At 36.8% G+C, this 20,458-nt stretch overlaps 1 protein-coding gene across 2 annotated transcripts; it reads left to right on the forward strand.

Moving 5' to 3' along the window:
• Positions 1–310: 310 nt before the first annotated feature.
• On the forward strand, positions 311–4,822 carry LOC115292589 (keratin-associated protein 21-1-like). Of its 2 annotated transcripts, none has more exons than XM_029940645.1 (2): positions 311–416; positions 4,686–4,822. In XM_029940645.1, exons 1-2 carry the CDS (start codon positions 311–313, stop codon positions 4,820–4,822), a joined length of 243 nt encoding a protein of 80 aa, XP_029796505.1. The 2 variants fall into 2 exon arrangements, with proteins under 2 accessions (XP_029796505.1, XP_029796506.1); XM_029940646.1 differs by having other exon boundaries at positions 311–395.
• The last annotated feature ends 15,636 nt before the right edge of the window (positions 4,823–20,458 follow it).

A 20,458-nucleotide genomic window follows, 5' to 3' on the forward strand; every position in this document is an offset into this window, starting at 1 on the left:
GAAAATCTAAACTAGGTCTGTTAACATTTCACAGATATATAATATGAAGGTTACATTTGTTTTCCTATAATTCTTGTCACTAGTTAGGGCCACATGTTGGACATAACTACCTGGAAAAAATTGTTGTCCTTAAAATGATGAGCTTTTTGAAAATGAGAATTGCTGTGATAATGAGGCTACAGGGCCTGTGTTGTGTGCTCCACCCTTTTCTGGTAGTATATAAAGGTCTCAGGGCAAGAGATGACATTCAGACTAGAGAAACCTCTATCTGCTCTTCTAAAGAACTACTGAAGCTCCATTTCTTGCCACCATGTGTTGCAATTACTATAGAAACTCATGTGGTAGCTGTGGTTATGGCTGTGGCTGTGGTTCTGGATATGGCTCTGGCTCTGGCTGTGGATACAAATCTGGCTATGGCACTGCCTGCTGTAGCAGCAGGCCATTTTTCTACAGAAGATGTTATTCATCTTGCTGCTAGAACATAACTGAAATACATGTTTTCCTCTAAGACCATTATTCCAAGCCATTTTTCAGTGTCCCACAGTCACACAAGATCTGACTGAAAGAGTGGTCAGAGGCTGCAGTAAACCGATTGTTTTCTTGAACATTTTCTTTGTAATTGAGGGGGTCTGAGTTATTCTATATTTTTGGAAGGAAGACCTCATTTTTGCTATTGTCCAAGGTTAAACCTATTACCTGCTTATTCTATGTATCTATGTTGCGATGATGTCCAAATAAACGTTTTACTGCTCCTTACAAGTTTGTGTACCTTCTGTGTCAGACATGCTATTGACATATTTTTGTCTCTTATTTTTATGACCTCTTCAGAGATTGACAGGGCTCATGCTCAATTGTTCATTCCCATTATGTATGTCTGGCTTCCATTATGACTGGTCGGTAACCATGAAATACTGAATATTACATGTCTTGTATTTCATCCTTAAAATATTGTTCCTTCTTGGCTGAGTAGTGTGTTCTTAATTAATTTTGCTCAAGAGTTTGTTCATGAGTATTTGTGTCTCATGATGGATTTATCCATGGATCTTTCCATTTAAACCAGCACTCATGTACTCAATACATGCGTGCGCATGCGCACACACACACACATACACACACACCCCTCAAAAACCTGCTTTGGGAAAATGCTACTGGTAGGGAAAAATGGGCTGTAAAGGGAGGGAAAGAAGGCTCAATAGTTAGGGACAGAAATGACCTGGGGACTGGTCAAATGAACCTGAGTTTAGATGGTGCCATAGACAATGAAAGGGAACAGATGAGCTTTAGGGACTTTGTGAAGGTAGAACCTATAAAATCTTAAATATCATCAGTGAAGGAGATGGGAGAAAACCCTACAGAAGGTAATATCTAAAAAGTATGTACTTTTTCTTTGCACTTAGAATTGTAAGGAATTCAGGGTAGTATATGAAGTTATATACCTGAAAGTCTGGTATAGCAAACTCAATAAGACTAGCATTGTAGACGTGCTCTGTGTCTTTCCAGGAACACTAATCAGGGTGGGGTGAATGAGTGATCACAACATATAAATTTCACAACACAAGAGGTCTTTCAATGTGACACCATCTGAAACAAGAGTAATTCCCACATTAGGTGCTCTATCACTGGATAGATCTAAACCAAGGGTTTACTAGGATTATTTTAGGGGAGGGGTTATTTTAAGGGAGGGATAGTATGAACCAGTTTTACATACCTATTTCCTATTCTATTGTAGGACACTACAGGTGAGAAATGGATTTGAGTTTTGAAGCCTGATTGTGATAATGGTGATTCTAATACTAGGAAAATACAAAACTGGAAACTTTTATGTTGCTATATGTAGGGGAGAGGGCAGATGTAATATGTTTTGGATTGAACCCATCTATCTTCATTTGGGAGGTAGAAAAACTGTTAGACCTGGAGTCAAGATTCAACCACCCATAGTTAAATAAATTCAGTATTCTTAGTATTCCTTGAATCTTTTTTTTAAAAAGTTTGTTTGTTTGTTTGTTTGTTTTGAGAGAGACAGAGACAGTGCCACTGGGGAAGGTAAGAGAGGGGAAGAGAGAGAGAATCCCCTGTAGGCTCCATGCTGCCCATTCAGAGCCCAATGCAGGGCTTGAACTCATGAAACCACAAGATCATGACCTGAGCTGAATTCAAGAGCCACCCAGGCATCTCAGTATTCCTTGAATCTTGAAAGAAATTGCAGGCTTGGAAAAAGGAAGAACACAAGAGGATGAATGATAGATTATTCTCCTTGAAGAAATAGAATCACTTCTTATAAATTAGAGGAATAAGTAGTCTTAATCATCAAACATTTGCTGAGTTTGTAATAAGTGACATTTAATTATGTGCTATGAACAGAGAATTAAAGTATTTTATTCTGACTTAATAAAACAAAACCCACAAGCTACAAAGATCAAAATATTGCTATAGTGTAATTATAACAAGGGTGTTTGAAAAATACGGAAGAAAACAACAGAAGAGAGGCCAAGACAAAGAATAAACAAAAGAGGCTCAGGCTTATTTCTGAAAGAGAGAGAAAATTCTAGCTGAAATATGAAAGATGAATAGAAGTTGGTCCATCATAAAGGTAAATAGCCTCTGGACAAGGGAAAAAGATGTAATACATTTCAGAAAATGTCTATATCTTAGAGCCTTATTCCAATAGATATAATCAAACCTGGAGGAAATATAATCACTAGTTAGACTTAAGGAATAAATTCAAAGGCATGGGAAGGCTGAATTCAAAGGTGACCTCTGGTGACATACATCCTTGTATGCTTCCCTCCCCTTTACTTGCCTCTTACCTTTGCAAACATGATGGGATATCATTCCTGTGTTGATGTTATGTTTGGGCCTAGAAGATAAAACTCAAGATGGATAATTCTGAATTTTAGATGAAAACCAGATAACTTTTTAGTATGTTTCATGCAATATTTGGGGCATACCAGCTAAATCTGGAAACGCTAGTTAAGTTTCACAGGAAGAGATTTTTCAGATGTTCTGGCTGATACCTTGAGTACAATATCATGAACCTTGAACAGAGATTTTAGTTAGGCTGTGTTTAGACTTCTGATCCAGTTAGGCTGGAAAGAATATGTGGATATTGTCCTATAGTGCTATTTTTGTGTGTGTGGTAATTTACAACAGGCTTCCTACTGTTCTCTAAATTATATGGTAAGAGGTGTGGTTGACTTGAGTGACTTGTATATCATTTCTGAATTTCAAGAGAGATTAGGAGACAGTCATACCAATGAGTATCAGGGTAGACCACTTTAGAGAGAAACTGAAAGAAAGAGCAAAGAGGCACTCTCAGACATACTTGAAGAGACTGGTTTGTGAATACAACATTGAAATAAATTTTACTTAGGACCCAAAGTGACACTGGGGATGATGCAAGTTGGAAGTGTATGGGGATTTTATAACAGAGTAATTTCACAATGAAGTGGGTCACCGTAAGAAACAATGAGTGTTCAAACCTTCAAGGAGTAGAAAGGGAGACTTTATATAATAGAACAAAGAAGAACAGACACTTGAACTTTGTAATGTATTAACTGGAGCTTTCAGTAAGTTTCCTAACTTCTTTGCACCCCAATTTCCATATTACAAGTTATCTACCTGATTTTTCACATTTTTATTGGGATCACATAGATTAAAATGTTTGGCAGAAATTTGTAATTTACAAAAATTTCAACAGTCCTTTTTTTAAACATTTAAAAATGTTTATTTATTTTTGAGAGAGAGAGAGAGAGAGACAGAACATGAGTGGGGGAGGGACAGAGAAAGAGACGCAAAATCCGAAGCAGGCTCCAGACTCTGAGCTGTCAGCACACAGCCTAATATGGGACATGAGCTCATGAACCGTGATATCATACCCTGAGCTGAAGTTGCTGAAGTTGGATCCTTAACCAACTGAGCCATCCAGGCGCCTCTCGTCTTATAAAGGATATGTGTGTGTGTGTGTGTGTGTGTGTGTGTGTGTGTGTGTGTGTGTGTGTTGTTATGTTTGATCTAAATGAATACCTGGAGTTGATAAAAAATTTATTGAGGAATGGCTCTTGAGGTAAAAATATACTATCAGAATATCATAAGCATGGGTGTTTGGATTCCTAGGAGCTCTACAACATAGAATGTTGAGTTTCTGTATAGGGCAGCATTAAATTCCAATGATAGCCTCAATGAAGTAATTAGTAATCTAGTCAGTGTAATTAGTCAAGCTCCTTTAATAGTTATATTTCCAAACATTTGCTACCCTTCACAGAACCTTGTTACATATATCTTTGGAATCATGTGCTCAGATGATTGGATAATTGATGGAAACTTTCTCTACAGGTTTGTAATTGGCTCAAGACAATGCTTGGGTGACAAAAAACAGACATGGTTTCCCAATAAAACTGGAGGCTATAATAATTGGTTTGTTTAAGATAGATGCTATAGCTGTGAAAAGATCATGTCCTCTCATTATCAACTAAAGGAGTGACTTACACATGCTAGATGTTAAATAAATATTGTATCAATCACAAAATTCATCATATGCCCTGGCCCTTCCTTGTCGGTATATAAATGTTCCAGGGTCGTAGGTGGCATTCAAACTTCAGAAGCACTCTTTCCCTCTACGGAAACCCCACCCTCTGCCACAGTGTGTTACAGCTATTATGGGAACTCCTGCGGGGGCTGTGGATAAGGCTCTGGCTGTGTCTATGGTTCCAGATATGGCTGTGGCTATGGTTGTGGATATGGCTCTGGCTATGGCAATGGCTCTTGCTGTGGATATGGTTCCAGATATGGCTGTGGCTATGGAAGCGGCTGCTGTACCTACTGACCATTTTGCTACAGAAAATGCTGTTCTTATTGCTGCTAGAACATCATCCTAGAATATTCTATGCCTCTAAAGAAATATTTTAAGATTAACATCCCCCCCCAAAGATGCTTCATTTTATTATATCTACATGGGAGTACGAATTGGATGCCATCTGTGTTTACCTCAGAGAACCTGATATTGAGGAGTTATGAATGTTTCCATTATGTTACCTGAAGACAGAAGATTTGATTCTGGTTATGTTGAAAGTGTAAATTCTCGGTTATCCTATTCTATGGTTTTGTATTGTCCATGAGCATAAAAACTCCGTGAGATAAAAGTATATTTTTTTCAAAAAAAATTTTCACTTATTCCTGAAATTTATTGAGTCCTTTGGGCCAGATTCATCACTGATGTTAGTATTTGTGGCTTGTCTGGAAGGTTGGGCAACCACTGTGTTAGCTGAACCTTCTGCCTGATTTTGCTGTGAACATCTGACTCTTGGTAGAACATGTGACTCTTGACGTTGGGGTAGTGAGTTCCAGCTCCACATTGGGCATGGAGCCAACTTAGAAAAATATAAAATAAACTGTAAAGTCCAGCTTAAAAAATCATATGGTGCTATTTCAGATAGGAAGATCAGGTTAAATGTCTGAAGAAGTGATAAGTAGGCTGATATTTGCAAACAGACAGGTGTCAGAACAGGGGGAATGATGTTGGAGGCAGAAGGAAGAGCAGGTGCAAAGCTCTCAGCACATAAGACTTTAGTGTGCTTAGGGACTGTAAGGAGGTGTGGGGACAGGAGAGCAGAAATCATCTAGACTGGAGAGCTAATAGGGGCCAGGCCACACAAAGCCTTGTATTATAAGGTGTTAAGATTTGTTTGGATTTTATTTTAAGATACTTTTTGATTTATCCAGTCATTTGTTCTTGTCTTTGCAACTTCTTCATTTCTTTATGTTTTTGCCCTCTTTCGTATCAATACTAAACACAAATTCACACCGTTTCCACATTTCTGTAGCTGTGGATTGGATTATGGAAGAAGGGAAGAAAAATTTCTTGTTTGGAGGATATTGGAATAATTGAAGGGGATACATTCTCTGGTCTGGACTTGAAATGTGTACGGGCAGCTCAGAGACTTGGGGGGAAGGGAGGAAGAGACTGTGAGACAGGGTACTTATAAATGTGTACTTCATAGCACTTTGTGTTGAAAGCACCATTCTCCTCATATTTTAAAATATTTGTTACATGGAAGATAAATTAATATTGGTTTCCTGGTTCCAGGAACCAGACTTAGATGAACATGTTTGGAATTAAAAGAAGGCTGTCACATCTTAATATGTGACAGTTTTTAAAACGTAACAAACAAAGATGGATTTTGGTGCCAGAGAGGTTATTCAGCTCTGAGGGTGCCTGAGTATGGGCTACATTACTACTTATTCTGGTTGTTACAGAGAAATTCAAACATATAGAGGCCAGTTAGATCAATATGACTCTTAACAACTCTTCTTACTCTAATTTTTAAAAAGTATTGATCCTATAATTTAAACAGTGCCTGCAAAGCATAGAATCAGAGCCACTGAAAAAAGTGGTAATGCTCTTAACAATGATAGGAAAGAAGTGAAATAAACAACTTTTATAGGGTTGGAACATGGCCAGAGATAATGAATATATTTTAGTATCTTATCCTATAGGAGAGAGACAAGGCATGAGGCTGAGGTATGGCAATCGTAACCATATTAGCAAAGTAAGACTGTAGTATGAGCAGAAGCTTAAATCTAGACAAGGCTGCACCAGTTTGCATTCCCACCAAGAGGGCAAGAGGGTTCCTTTTTCTCCACATCCTTGCCAACACTTGTTTCTTGTGTTTTTGATTGTCACCATTTTGACTGGTATGAGGTGATATCTCATTGTAGTTTGCCTTTCATTTCCCTGACATTGAGTGATGTTAAACATCTTTTCATGAGGCTGCTGGCCATTTGGATGCCTACTTTGGAGAAAGCCTTCTTTGTTTATTCCTGTCCTCTGCCCTTTTCTAATTGGATTATTTATTTTTTTGAGTGTTGAGTTGCATGGGTTCTTTATACGTTTTGGGTACTAATCCTTTATTTGCAAGTATCTTCTCCCATTTAGTAGGTTGCCTTTTAGTTTTGTCGATGGTTTCCTTGACTGCACAGATAAGAAACAAAACAAGTTAGCAAAGGACAGAAAAAGAGAGAGAGAAAGAGACAAACAAACCAAGAAACAGAGTCTTAACTCTAGAGAACACACTGAAGGTTACCAGATGGGAGGTGGGTTGAGGGATGGGTGAAATAAATGATGGGGGTTTAGGAGTACACGTGTGATGAACACTGAGTGATGTATGGAATTGTTGAATCCCTATATTGCAACACCTGAAACTAATCTAACAATCTATGTTAACTATACTGGAATTTAAAATTAAAAAAATACATAAAATAAAAAGAAAAAATAAACATGAAAAAAACCCTAGACAAAGTAAGATTGAAATATTCCACATTAACCAAAGCCTGCATTACAGACATAATGTGGGAAATACTAGGGAGAATCAGGAAGATAAATATGGCATATGCAAGGATCTTAAGGTATACTAGGAACTTTTTATGTAGGATCCTGAGAAGTTTGAATCATGTGGAAACTACTATCAAAAAGATTTCACAATCAAATGAGGTCATTTAAAACAGTAAATTGAGAGTTCCTCAATATTGAGAAAATTCAGGAATAGGTTACTTGTATATCTTTATTATATTATTATATATTCCAATGGTACAGATTATATGTCACATTAGGAAAACTCAGAAATGTAATTTTAATTTGGAGCTGAACCCTTCTGAGTTCAGTCTCTGTTAAATGACATATGTAATTCATAATTTGATAGTTTTACCAAATGGCTTCATGGCTAACATACAGACAACTGGAAAAAGAATGTTTTCAGCCAATAAAGCATTTTACAGTAGAGAATACTGCCTAGTTGTGTGGGAGGAGCTGGACCGAAATACATTTTGACTCTGATTCAATTGATATCTAAGTAGAAAGAGGGTAAAGAGGGAAAAAGTATATTTGCTGTCAGTGTGATTCTCATAGAACTTTTAGAGTATGATCTCATGAATCAGGAGGGGCCCCCTTACAATGACACGTTACTCATCACTCTTGAAACATTCAACTGCAGTATGGTCACACTTCCAAACAACAACTGACTTTACTCTTACATAGCAATCTGTGGAACTCTTGGAATGCAGAAAGTTACTTTCTCCCGATTAAATACGGAAGCCTGTTCTCAAGGGAGGGGATGGTAAACTCAATAGATGTTCATGATCACCAAACTTCAAAACACGCTATGGAGCCAAGCCCTGTAACGTATTGCTTGATACTACATTTTTATAAAAATATCTTTTAAAATGCACCCAACAGGGTACACTGAGGCCAATTGTTTTCTGAGGGAGTTGGGCCACTTTTGAAAAGTGACTATGAAAAACATTAACAAACACACTTGAAACCAGAGCAACGTTAAAGAACATCTTAACATTTTAGTATATTATATATTGGTACAAGCAAATATAGATATTTGAAAAGCTGCTGTTAGTTGGGAATCCTTGTATTTGGATAAAAGAAAGGGGAAAGGAAAAATACAATGTATTGAGTCTCCACTATACATCAGGATCTGTGCTATATTCTTTCTATTTGCTATATATTTTCTATAGACTTTTTGACAAAATTTTAATTTGTATGTAGTTATTTTTGTTCTAATTTAGAGGCTATAAAAACTGAGGTTCACAAATCTGAGGACATTTTCTATGGTCAAATTGTTAGTAAGTGGCTCAGTCAGGAAGCAAATCAATCTGTTTTCCGTGGAAAGCCATTTCTATTACAGAACCTCTGAAACTTGGAGGAGACATGTACCAGTTATCCATTTACTGCCTCTCAGCTTCAAATTCACCCTTCACATGGGATTTCTTCAGGCATTTTTTTTTTCTTTGCTGTGGGCATGACATGAAGCTTTCTCAGTAGTGGGTGGTGTCTGGACATTGCAAGAGGAAGTAGTTCTGCATTTTTTGGCTGTGGCACTGGAAGAAGTAGAAGGTGTTGAGCAGTGTGGTTGTGAAGACATCTGGTGAAGCTCTACTCAGTCAAGAACTGAGAATGTGGTGGATCCTCAGTGATGCTGGAACTTCAGGCTGACAATTATCTTTATTTGCCCCCCTCTATATGGAAACTTTTACCTTGAAGACTTCTCATCCATGAATCCCTGTTGACCTCCTGTCCTCAAAGACACCCAGATTCCATCTACAGGACTTCCCCGTCCCCAGTCTGCCTGTATCCCAGAGCTTTCCAGACCCTCTACATGCCCACACCACCAGTTGCTTCTTTTTCATCTGTGTTCCGGAAAGAGTTGTCTTCTGCTTGGTCAGTGACTGCAGAATTGCCTTGGTCTGGCCTGAAACCAGTGAACGTCTCTGCTTTCTAGTGGGCCAAACTAATCTTTTCAAGTTTTTTTCTTTTTGAGTAGTCTCTCACATTCTTAGGGTACCATATAGAGTTTTCTCCTATCTTAGAGGTACTCTTTTACCATGGTTTAATAATTTTGTTTTACATTAAAATTTCTCTGTTTATTCTACTACGTGGTTTCTATCTCCTGATTAGAAACAGAATGATAGAGGGATCTTTAGTTTTAGGAGTCATCTGTGTATTTATGGTGGTCAGATCAGTGGCAGCAGATAAGATTTAATAGTGCATAAAGTGTAAAGCAAAGATGGAGGATAAAGTAACCACAAGAAGCTCAAACCTTAGGGAAGAGTAAAGAAAGATTGTTAATGGAAGAGATGTCATGGACCAGAAGCCCATTCATTGGGGAAATGGTGGTAAAAGAAGATATCAAGTTAAAAGATATCAAGTTAAAAGATGAATAATTAATGCCATGGAAAGGTCACTGTTATTAATGTCATGATGCAAGGCATCCAAAAAAGCAGCACAGGGAAATATTATTATTAAAATATTGTTTGTCAGAGAAGACACGTGAGAATAAAATCAAGAAAATATTGTAGAGCCTGAAAGAATTAATTATTGAGTGCCTACATTTTAATGGGAAGTATGGATAGATAGCACAAGCATGGGAGCAGTCTGAAAACATTTATGAACAGACTTATGCTTAGGAACTGCACTTTAGTGGTATCTATGTGGCTCAGTCAGTTAAGTGCCTGACTCTTGATTTTAGTTCAGATCATGATCTCATGTTTCATGAGATCTCTGCTTGAGATTCTCTCTCTCCCTCCCTCCCTCCCCCCCCTCTCTGCCTCTTCCCTGTTTTCCCAATCTTTCTCTCAAAATAAATAAATAAACTTTTTTTAAAGAACTGAACTTTAACAAAGAAGTTGTGGAACCAAGGCATTTTCCTTGTTCTAAATTAAAATCCTTGGAAAAGTTTGTTATCTGTTTAAATAATAAATATTAAATAATAAATATTAAGTAATGTACTCATCTGGAATTCAACCACCACCACCACCACTACCACCACCACCACCACCACAACAACAACAAAAAACAAAAAAACAAAAAACATAAAAAAAGGGAAGAGAATGTAATAACCTGACTGGGAAAGGTTGAGATAGACAAACACTCCTCCAGGGAGAGTAAGAATGTTTCAAGGTGATGATTTAACACGTTGAAATACTTAATTCCTTGCCCAAAATCCATGGTAAGTGCTTCAGAGTGATTATGATGGAAAAAACAAAATACTAAGCAAGGATAAAAAAAGACACCAAGATGCTATGATGATGATGGTGATGATTATAGTGATGAAGAAGATGATGATGATGATGGTGAAGAGGGTATTAATAGTAGTGAGCAGAACTTTGTGTTTTGTGGATGGTTTCTAAGATGCTGAAAGAACAAAAAATACCCAAACATATTTATAGGTCAAACCTATTTTGGGGATGTGATATGTCATGGCCATGAAATGCAGTTATGGAAAATTATGGCCCTATACGCTTGGGTGCTCAGGAAATGTGTCTTCATTTGGTTTTAAAGCCTTAGAAAATTCCTAGATTAGCAACTAAATTAGGACATCCAGATAAAATTGTTGTACACAGAATGAGCTAAGATTAGGCAAATATTTGCAAAATGAGAGAGCAGAGCTCACATGAAGTATGATCCATACATCCCTGGAAGTATATAAAGGCCCTGGAAGAGGAGATGATAGCCAGACTTCAGAAATATCCTCCTACATCTCTCCTTAAACCTCACCTACCAACACCATGTATAGTAACTACGGAAACCTCTGTGGCAGCTGTGGCTCTGGCTGTGGCTGTGGCTCGAGCTGTGGTTATGGCTCCCGCTATGGCTGTGGTTATGGCTCTACATGCGGATATGGCTGTGGATATGGTTCCCGCTGTGGCTGCAGATATGGCTGTAGCTATGGCTCTGGCTGTGGCTATGGCTGTGGATACGGCTCTACATGCGGGTATGGATGTGGCTATGGCTGTGGCTCTGGCTGTGGCTATGGTTCTGGCTGGGGATACGGCTCTAAATGTGGATACGGCTGTGGATACAGCTCCCGCTATGGCTGCAGATATGGCTGTGGCTATTAACCATTTTGTTACAGAAGATGATATTCCTCATACTGTGCTTTTGAAACGATCACTGCAAGTACAAGTCCAGCTGAAATCTTCCCATCCGTAAACTTCATAGCACCGTAATGAATTATTGTCTGTCAAGAACCTGCCTAAACTTCAAAGAAGCTCTTTGTAGGTGATGGAGACTGAGTAGTTTCATCACATCACCAAAGAGAGAAGATCTTATTCTGATCATTTTTCAGTTGTACATTCTTATATCTTTGTCTCTGTCCTGTGGCTGTTTGTACAAGGACAGGAGGATTATCTGATTGGAATATACTAAAATGAAGCAAAAATAGCATTTTCTTAATAAAATATTTTATTTACTAAGAAGTCTGGTTTTATTTATATCACAGTCATCATTTATTTCAGGGTTTGTGCCCTTCTAGAAATATGGGTGACCACAACTTTGGATAAGAGTGTTTATTGATTGGAGCACCTGTGTGGCTCAGTCAGTTGAGTATCTGACTCTTGATTTCGGCTGAGATCATGATCTCATGGTTCATGGGATGGAGCCCTGAGTTGGGGTCTGCTCTGATAGCATGGCGCAGCATGGTATTCACTCTCTCCCTCTCTCTCTGCCCCTCCCTTGCTTGTGGTCTCTCTCTTCCTCTCAGAATAAACAAAGTTAAAAAATAAAAAACAAGTGGATCTTGTAAATGATGAGCGTCATGTTCATATTCCATGCAGGAAAAGGCAGGAAAGACAAACAGTGAACAGCATCGGGTTTTTTAAAGAAATGTCTTTGAGGGTGCCTGCATGGCTCACTGAGTTAAGTGTCCAACTATAGCTCAGGTCATGATCTCACAGCTTGTGAGTTGGAGCCCTGCATTTTGGCTCTGTGGTGACAGCTGGTAGCCTGGAGCCTGCTTCAGGTTCTGTGTCTCCATCTCTCTCTGCCCCTCCCCTGCTTGTGCTCTGTCTGTCTCTCTCTCTCTCAAAAATAAATAAATATTTAAAAAATTAAAGAAAAGAGAAACATTCTCTTTTTATTTCGGAAGGGGAACATTTCCCAGATAAAAACACATTTGCCTACACCTCATGGACCATTACTGTGTTATGTGGTCAGTCTCAGCTGAAGGTGGGCAAGGAAAAAGGAATTGTCGACGGAGGTTCCGCCAGTCAGCCAACAATGTGTGCCAAAACCCCATAGGTCTTTAATATCAGTGTAAAAGGACAAAAGGCATTGAAAGCAAAACTTTAGATAAATGGATATCTGTGTTTATAGTAGTTTGAGTTTGGGCAGGGGCACAATGAAAGCTTGTCTTCGAGTTAGAGGGGGTTAAGTTCATACTCCTCTGTTTTATATCACATTATTTGTCCACACAGGGCTCTTTTCTTTTGTTTTTAAAAACATATTTATTCTGTTATTTTTCTTTTCTTTTCATTCTCACTCTCATCCCTCATTTTCTGCCAGCCCGTATTTTATATGCATCCATTTCATTTTATATTGTATATTTTAAATTTATATAAATGACATATCTTTTTTCTTTCCTTTCCTTTTTCCTTTCCCTTCCCTCCCTTTTCCTTTCCTTCCCTTTCCCTTTCTCTTTCCCTTTCCCTTACCTTCCTTCCCCTCTCCTTTCCTTTTTCTTCACTCAGCGTGATCTGTGTTGACAGAGCCATCTATGCTATTGTGTGTGCATTTAGAATGTTATTTCTATTGCCACATGGTGCTCTATGTACCATGTGTATACGAGATCTATGTAATGTAGATACAAGATTTTCCTCATTCACTATCTCAGTCATTCCCACAACTGCTCTCAGGTCACCTTTATCACAACATTGCTTCAGTGAACGCATGTTCCCCTGTGGGATTTTTGTGAGAATCAACCCAAGATCTGAATTGCTGGGGCTGATGGTATGTGCATGGCTAGGTTACTTTTTTTTTTTTTTTAATTTGAGTATAGTTGACACACAATGTTATATTACCTTCAGGTGTACAACTTAGTGATTTGACAAGGTTAAACGTGATGCTTTGTTCACCACAAGTGTTAGCTACCATCTGCCCCAGTTACAATAGTTACATTGCTGATTGTGTTCCTTATGCTGTGCCTTTTATTCAGTGACTTACTCATTCCGTAACTGGAAGCCTGTATCTCTCTTTCCTCTTCGCCCATTTTGTCCAACCCCTCAGGCAAACATCAGTTTTTTCTCCATATTTATAGTTCTGATTCTTCTTTTTGTTCATTCATTTTTTAAATATTCCATTTATGAGTGGAATCATATGGCATTTGTCTTTCTCAGTCTGACATTTCACTGAGCATGATACCCTCTAGACCCACCCATGCTGTCTCAAATGGCACAATCTCAGGAAAGGAAAGGAAATAAAAAAAGGAAAGACAAAAGGAAAGAAAAGGAAAAATAAAGAGCTATATCATTTATATAAATTTAAAATATGTAATATAAAATGAAATGGTTGCATAGAAAATACAGGCTGGCAGCAAATGAGGAATGAGGGGGCGAATAACCATAAAAGAAAAATAACAGAGAATAATTATGTTAAAAAACAGAAAAGAGTCTGGTGTGGACAAATAACATGATATAAACATGAATATAAACAATTACAAATATCTTCTCTCATTCGGTAGGTTACCTTTATTTTGTTGACAGTTTCCTTTGCTGTTCAAAAGTCAGGTTACTTTTTAGACTGTCTACCCAAGTCTCAAACCCTAAAATTAGAATTTTATGTCTTCACATCTATGCTAAAACTTGGTATTATCTAATTTTCTAAGGTTTGCTTGTTTGATAAGTAAAAGTGATATCACCTTGTTGTTTTAATTTATATTTCTTGGATTACTAAAACTTTGAATATCTTGTATTTCTTCAAGTATGTATTAAACTTTGTTTCTTCTGTACCCTTTGCCCACTTTTTCAGTGGGGTTTCTGTCTTTTTCTTATTGATTTGTTGACATTCGTTTATATTCTAAACTGTCATTTGTCTTTGTCCACAGTGTGTATAATTGGACAAATTTTTAATTCTATGACTCCTGATTTTGAAGCTTTATTTAAGAAGACCTATCTTACCTTTACGTCAAAGATATTCCACATTTTATTACTTTCAACGTTTTGCGTTTTCCTTTTAGAGAATTAATCACATGGAGTCCATCTTTATATGTTGTGCTTCAGTTTTATTTTTCACTGTTTTGAGCCAGTTTCTCCAATACCACCTGCTAAACAGTCCTTTCTTTGTCAGTGATTGTTGGTGTATCGTTATTATATATTGTTTTCATGTGTGAGTCTATGACTTCTCTATCATGTTCTCTCTTCACTTATATCTCTCCTTATTTTTCAAAAGCTTTTTTTAATGGCAGAAAATTAGGTTTATTGTACTTGTTTCTTTGAAGAGAACTAGAGTCAAGGGTAGAACTTAGAGACAAACAGACTTCACAGGAAATGTTTTTCAATATTTTAAAAAAAATGTCTTTTATTCATTTTTGAGACCAGAGAGAGACAGCACGAGGAGGGGAGAATCAGAGAGAGAGGGAGACACAGAATCGGAAACAGGCTCTAGGCTCTGAGCTAGCTGTCAGCACAGAGCCCGACGTGGGGCTCGAACCCACGAACCGTGAGATCATGACCTGAGCCGAGGCCGGATGCTCAACCGACTGAGCCACCCAGGCACCCCTGAAATGTTTTTAATGGTTAGAGGAATGTGGAACTGCAGTTGGTAGCCTTTTTAGAAAAAGTTTGTTTATTTATTTTGAGAGACAGAGAGATAGTGGGAAAGGCAGAGAGAGAGAAAGGGAGAGAGAATCCCAAGCTGGCATCACACTGTCAGCAGTTCATGAGTTTGAGCTCAATGTGGGGCTCAAACTCATGAACGGTGAGATCTTGGCTCTAGCCAAAACCAAGAGTTGCCTGCTCAACTGACTGAGCCACCTAGGCGCCCATAATTGGAAGACTTATGGGTGTCCCTACCCAGAAGTGGCTCAAGAGTTTGGATCTTCTCTTATAGGAGAAATGAGTAAAGCTGTGCATTCAGAATATGAGTTTGATTAATTGATTCATTCATTAACTTCTACTTTGAGATTTAGTGATTCTATAAGTAATGAATAATTAAAGTGAGGTTCATGCAGCCTGAATGAGGATGATATGGTCAGGAAAGCCAAAAAAAAAATAATGCCCCATTCTATAGCAGAAACTGGAAGAAAAGTATTCATTTGAGGTGCACTTTGAAGCCTTCACTTTGAATCAGTATTTCCAGATTTCTGTGAATTTCTACAAATGGTCCTCAAGCAGGGAAAAGAGAGAGTCCAGATTCAGTAAGGCCTTTTCAAAAGAACTCATGACTGTGGTCAGGGATTAATGTGATGATGAATAGTCTAGTTCTCGAAAGGATATCAAGATATACTCATTGTGGACTGCTGAGAGATTATGAAATATGATGTGGGTAATAATAGTTCAGTTGCCTTGAGAAACCAATATCATTACTGCAACTATTCAAAGACAGATGAACTGATCATCTGCAAGCAGGAAGTATGCAGCATGACATAGCACTTTGCTAGTTAATAGCTTTGTTACTTTGGTCTAGTAATGTAATCCCTCCAGAAAAATCAATTTCTTTATATGAAAATGTGGATAAAATATCTTCCCAATATTGTGGGGTGGTTCAGACTTAATATTTTCAAAGGCACAACATAAACCATTGTAAAAAAAAACTTGTTAGAATGGATTTCTCTGCTCTGTGGGAAATTGCAAAGAGAAAGCAGTAATTAAATCTTTAAAAGATTAATTGATATATTTATTCACACAACCCCCTGAGACATATTCCCTGTAATTAGTAAAAGATATTTTATAATCCACAATTTTATTTACCTAACTCTCCAGTGCAAGATTTAAAACACTGAATATATTAAAAAGTAGTCACACTCTCAACCTAATCTGGTTTCCTATGATGCTAATTTTTTTGGTGATGTCAAAATTAAAATAGGATCTCAGTTGTTTTACATATTGAAACTATGAAATGTTTTCAAGCCAGAAGTTCCATAGGTATACATGTTTGCTTTCATAATTACTAAATTGAATATATATTATGAGGCCAAGTTTATTGAACTAATATAGTATTCTGAGAAACAATTTGTTGTATAATGCTTCAATCACATTATAGTTGATTTTGCATTAGGATAATTAATTTTCTCAGGATTTGGTTGTATTTGCTTTCTTCATTAATGTTCAATTAATAGAGATTGAACAGATACATGAGGTACATACTATCAGACACATTTTCATCTGATGCTCAATTAGCTGAAGAACATTTCTGGGTGCCTGGGTGGCTCAGTTGTTTGAGCATCTGACTCTTGATTTTGCCTAAGTCATGATCCCAGGGTCATGAGATGGAGCCTCAAGTTGGGCTTCAGCCTGAGTGTGGAGGCTGCTTAAGATTCTCTCTTTCTCTCCCTCTGCTCTCTTCCTACCTCATGCTCTCTTTTAAGAAAACACACACACACACACACACACACACACACACAAACAAAACAAACAAACAAACATTTCTTAAAGTTATAAATGATGGAAGCAAGATTCTGACCAGGGTCTCCCTGGTTTCAAAAGGTTTTTCTCATTATAAAGATTTGTGAATTAACCAGGGAATGAGAAATATAATCTAGGTCTCAAAGAGGCAAAGGCTGGTGGTCATCAAAACTTGATTCCAGATCAGGGATAGAAAGTAGCCTGTGATCCATTATGAGAAGATAGAACGATACTAAGTGCCTATTTTCGTAGGTTACAAGGCCATATCTAAGGGGACTATAAAGAACTTGGAAAGATTTTGTATTAACAAAAGATGCTATGAAACACTTTAATATATTTAGCTTCAATTTTGAATTAAAATTTTCTAGGAAGACAACAAGTTCTGAAAACAGAACAACCAAATTTTGGAAAACTGTTTGTTTTTTTGTTTTTGTTTTTGTGTTTTTTTTTGCAGTGTTGGAATAGAGGCAAGAGAAGTGGTCATAATTAAAGAGGTAAGAGGGTTCTAAACTAGAAGAATGCATGTTTCTCAAATATTGGCAATTTAAAAAGTGTGGCAAAGACTGACAAACAAGGATTTGAAAACGTCAGAAAATTACTACTTGGGGTCTTTTGAAGACATGAGAATGAGCACTAATAGAAAGTTAAGTTTACTGTAAGAGATGAAATGCAACAAGGATTTAAATCAAGGTCATTAGACATTAAAACATAATTGCATGTTTTATCATGAAAATTTTTCATTGAGGACATGTTTTGAGATGAGTAGATTTCTGCAGTGAGAATGCAAATATTTTTTGAAATTAGTATTATGTGGCAAACAAAATGCAGATACCCTTGATCAAAGCACAGAACTTTTGAAGAACACTGGGCTGTATTCTGGAAATTTTCATATCCCGCCCTTTCTCAAGAGCCAGGTAGTTTAAATGACATAGAAGCTATAGATATTGGTGCTGATTGTATACTTCAATGAGGAAAAGTCTTTGACATAATGAAATAATTTTTACCTAAAAATACTTGAAATAAAATGCAAAATGGGAAAACCATTTGAATATAGTCAGGCAATTTAACAACTACAATGCAAAATATTTTATCTTAGCAGCCAAATCAAACAATTTCCATTAAAATGAGGGAGTAGACAGAGTTAGCAGCTCTCATGATCCTCATCAGATCTAGATAGAAAAGAAAATAACAGTCAAAAACATTGGGGGAAATGATCTTCTTAAGGGTTATATTCTTGTGTACAGAGAAAACACAAGATACCAAAGTCAAAAAATACAAAAAATAATCCGAATTTTGCGAGATATATGGACACCAAAAAATACACTAAAAAAGATTTTCCAATTGCCTGGTTTGAGAAACTGGTGAAAATAACTTTTATAATATAATATAACTATACAATTCTCAGGAAAAAATAAATAAGGATGAAAAGACCTATTTGAAGAACACTATAATAGAATATTTTATTAAAGAGTCTGAAAAAATGAGAATGCAGACCTTGTTTTCAATGGGAAGACTTATCATAAAATGTAAATCTTCCAAATCAATATGTAAATTTAAGATGTCTAGTGGATTCTTCATTGAATATGATTATTCTAAATGTATGTAAAGTACATCCCTAATACCAAAAAAAAGAAAAAATATATTTTTGGTTTAAGAATAGGAAATAGAAGAAAGAGCTATAATAAAGGATTTAGAAATAGAAAGTACATTTTAATATGTAATATGTGATAAAATTTATAGTATAATACAGTAAAAAATTGATTATTTTGCAGTAGAGCCAAAACAACAGGCTACCCATCTAGAAAACAATAAATGTGGACCTTTGATTATACTTACACTACCTAAAAAATATTCTAAAAGGATTAAAGATTAAACATAAAAATGACAAAACACACTATAGCCCTGAAAATAGAAAATCAAAGAGAATACATGTATCATCCTTACAAAATGGATACCTTTACCAACAGCAGACAGCTAGAAGCTATGAATGAAAAGATAGATGAGCAAAACTTAAGATAACAAATGAATATTAATATCTTAATATTATACAGAACGCCTACAAACCCAATAGAAAATTAGGCAGAGGAAATAAGTAGACATTCCATGGAGGAGAAATATAAATGTCTAAGTGAATTAACAGGTATTGAAATTCCATCATACTCAGAAGACTTAAAAATCCAACCACTAAAATATTATTTTTATCAGGTAGATAACAAAGTGTTTTATTTTAAGTAAGACTTATTTTCTTTCCAGGAAAGATGTATATTCATAACAAAATTGGTAGAAAGGGACAGAGATTGCTCATATGCCCACTGCCCCGATGAATACAAATAAAGTTTCTACCCCTGTTGCTGGCAGGGGGGTGGGGAAAGGAGTCCATTCATGCTGCATTGGTGGAAGTGGTTCCCTGGGCTCCTGTTAAAACTGTGGGGAAGGAACCCGCTCTTGCTGTGCCTACAGGTCTTGTTGCTATGACTACAGACCATCCAGTGACCAAAGGTGCCATTTATCTTTCTCCTAGATTGTGACTTTCAGCACACTCCATATATTTTGACATTATCTTGTAAGATATATTTTCCTTCTCTGGCCTCGTATTTAAATGCTTTTCCTCTCAATACACGTTTGCAAGTCACTTCTAAATATTTTGATGTTAAGTACTTGCTTATCAACAAAAAATTTCAGTTCTTAGAGTCTATCTTTCATTTTAAGAAGACATAAACATTTGCACACCAGGAAAAAATATTCTTGTTGATTCTGCTGTGTCATTGTGATCTCGAGCATATTCTAGGAACAGAGGCTTAGAATGAGGTTCCTAATACAGGTTTTTTTTTTTTTTTTGCCATGGGAAGCCTGTTTTATTCTTTTATTTAAAAATTTTTTGAATGTTTATTTGTTTTTGAGAATGAGAGAGAGATAGAGATAGATAGATAGAGAGAGAGAGAGAGAGAGAGAGAGAGAGAGAGAGAGAGAGAGGAGCAGAGAGAGACACACACATAAAATCTGAAGCAGGCTCCAGACTCCAAGCTGTCAACACAGAGCCCAACGCAGGGCTTGAACTCATGAGCCATGAGATCATGACCTGAGCTGAAATTGCGCACTTAACAGATGGAACCACCAAGATGTCCAGGAAGTGTATTTTAAAATATGTACCACATCTAAGTTATTGGCTATAACTTTGGGTTCGTTTTTGTAAACTAAGCTATTATGGTATTGCTTATTTGGTTTATGTCAAATTAAACTTTGATTTTCAAACCTTTTAAATGCAAGATTTGTTTAATTCTTGATTCAAAAATCAACATGCACACCTCTGTACGTACAGGTTATGCAGAAGGAGAAACAGTGGGTCTTTTCATTTGTTGTGCTTTGAATTTTATGTTGCCAGCTTTCATGATAAGAGCCAACAGTTCATAGATATATTTGGTCTGATGAGAGAGCAGGATTGCAGGGGTGATATCATTTGAATTGTTTGCCCTCAGAGGTCTACCGAATTGCCTCAACCAGATATTTATAGACTTGTGGCTTCTGACAAAGTCCCTGGGTTTCTTCATTAATTTAAAAATTC

This window comes from Suricata suricatta, chromosome 5, assembly GCF_006229205.1.
Source record: "Suricata suricatta isolate VVHF042 chromosome 5, meerkat_22Aug2017_6uvM2_HiC, whole genome shotgun sequence".
Lineage (NCBI taxonomy): Eukaryota > Metazoa > Chordata > Mammalia > Carnivora > Herpestidae > Suricata > Suricata suricatta.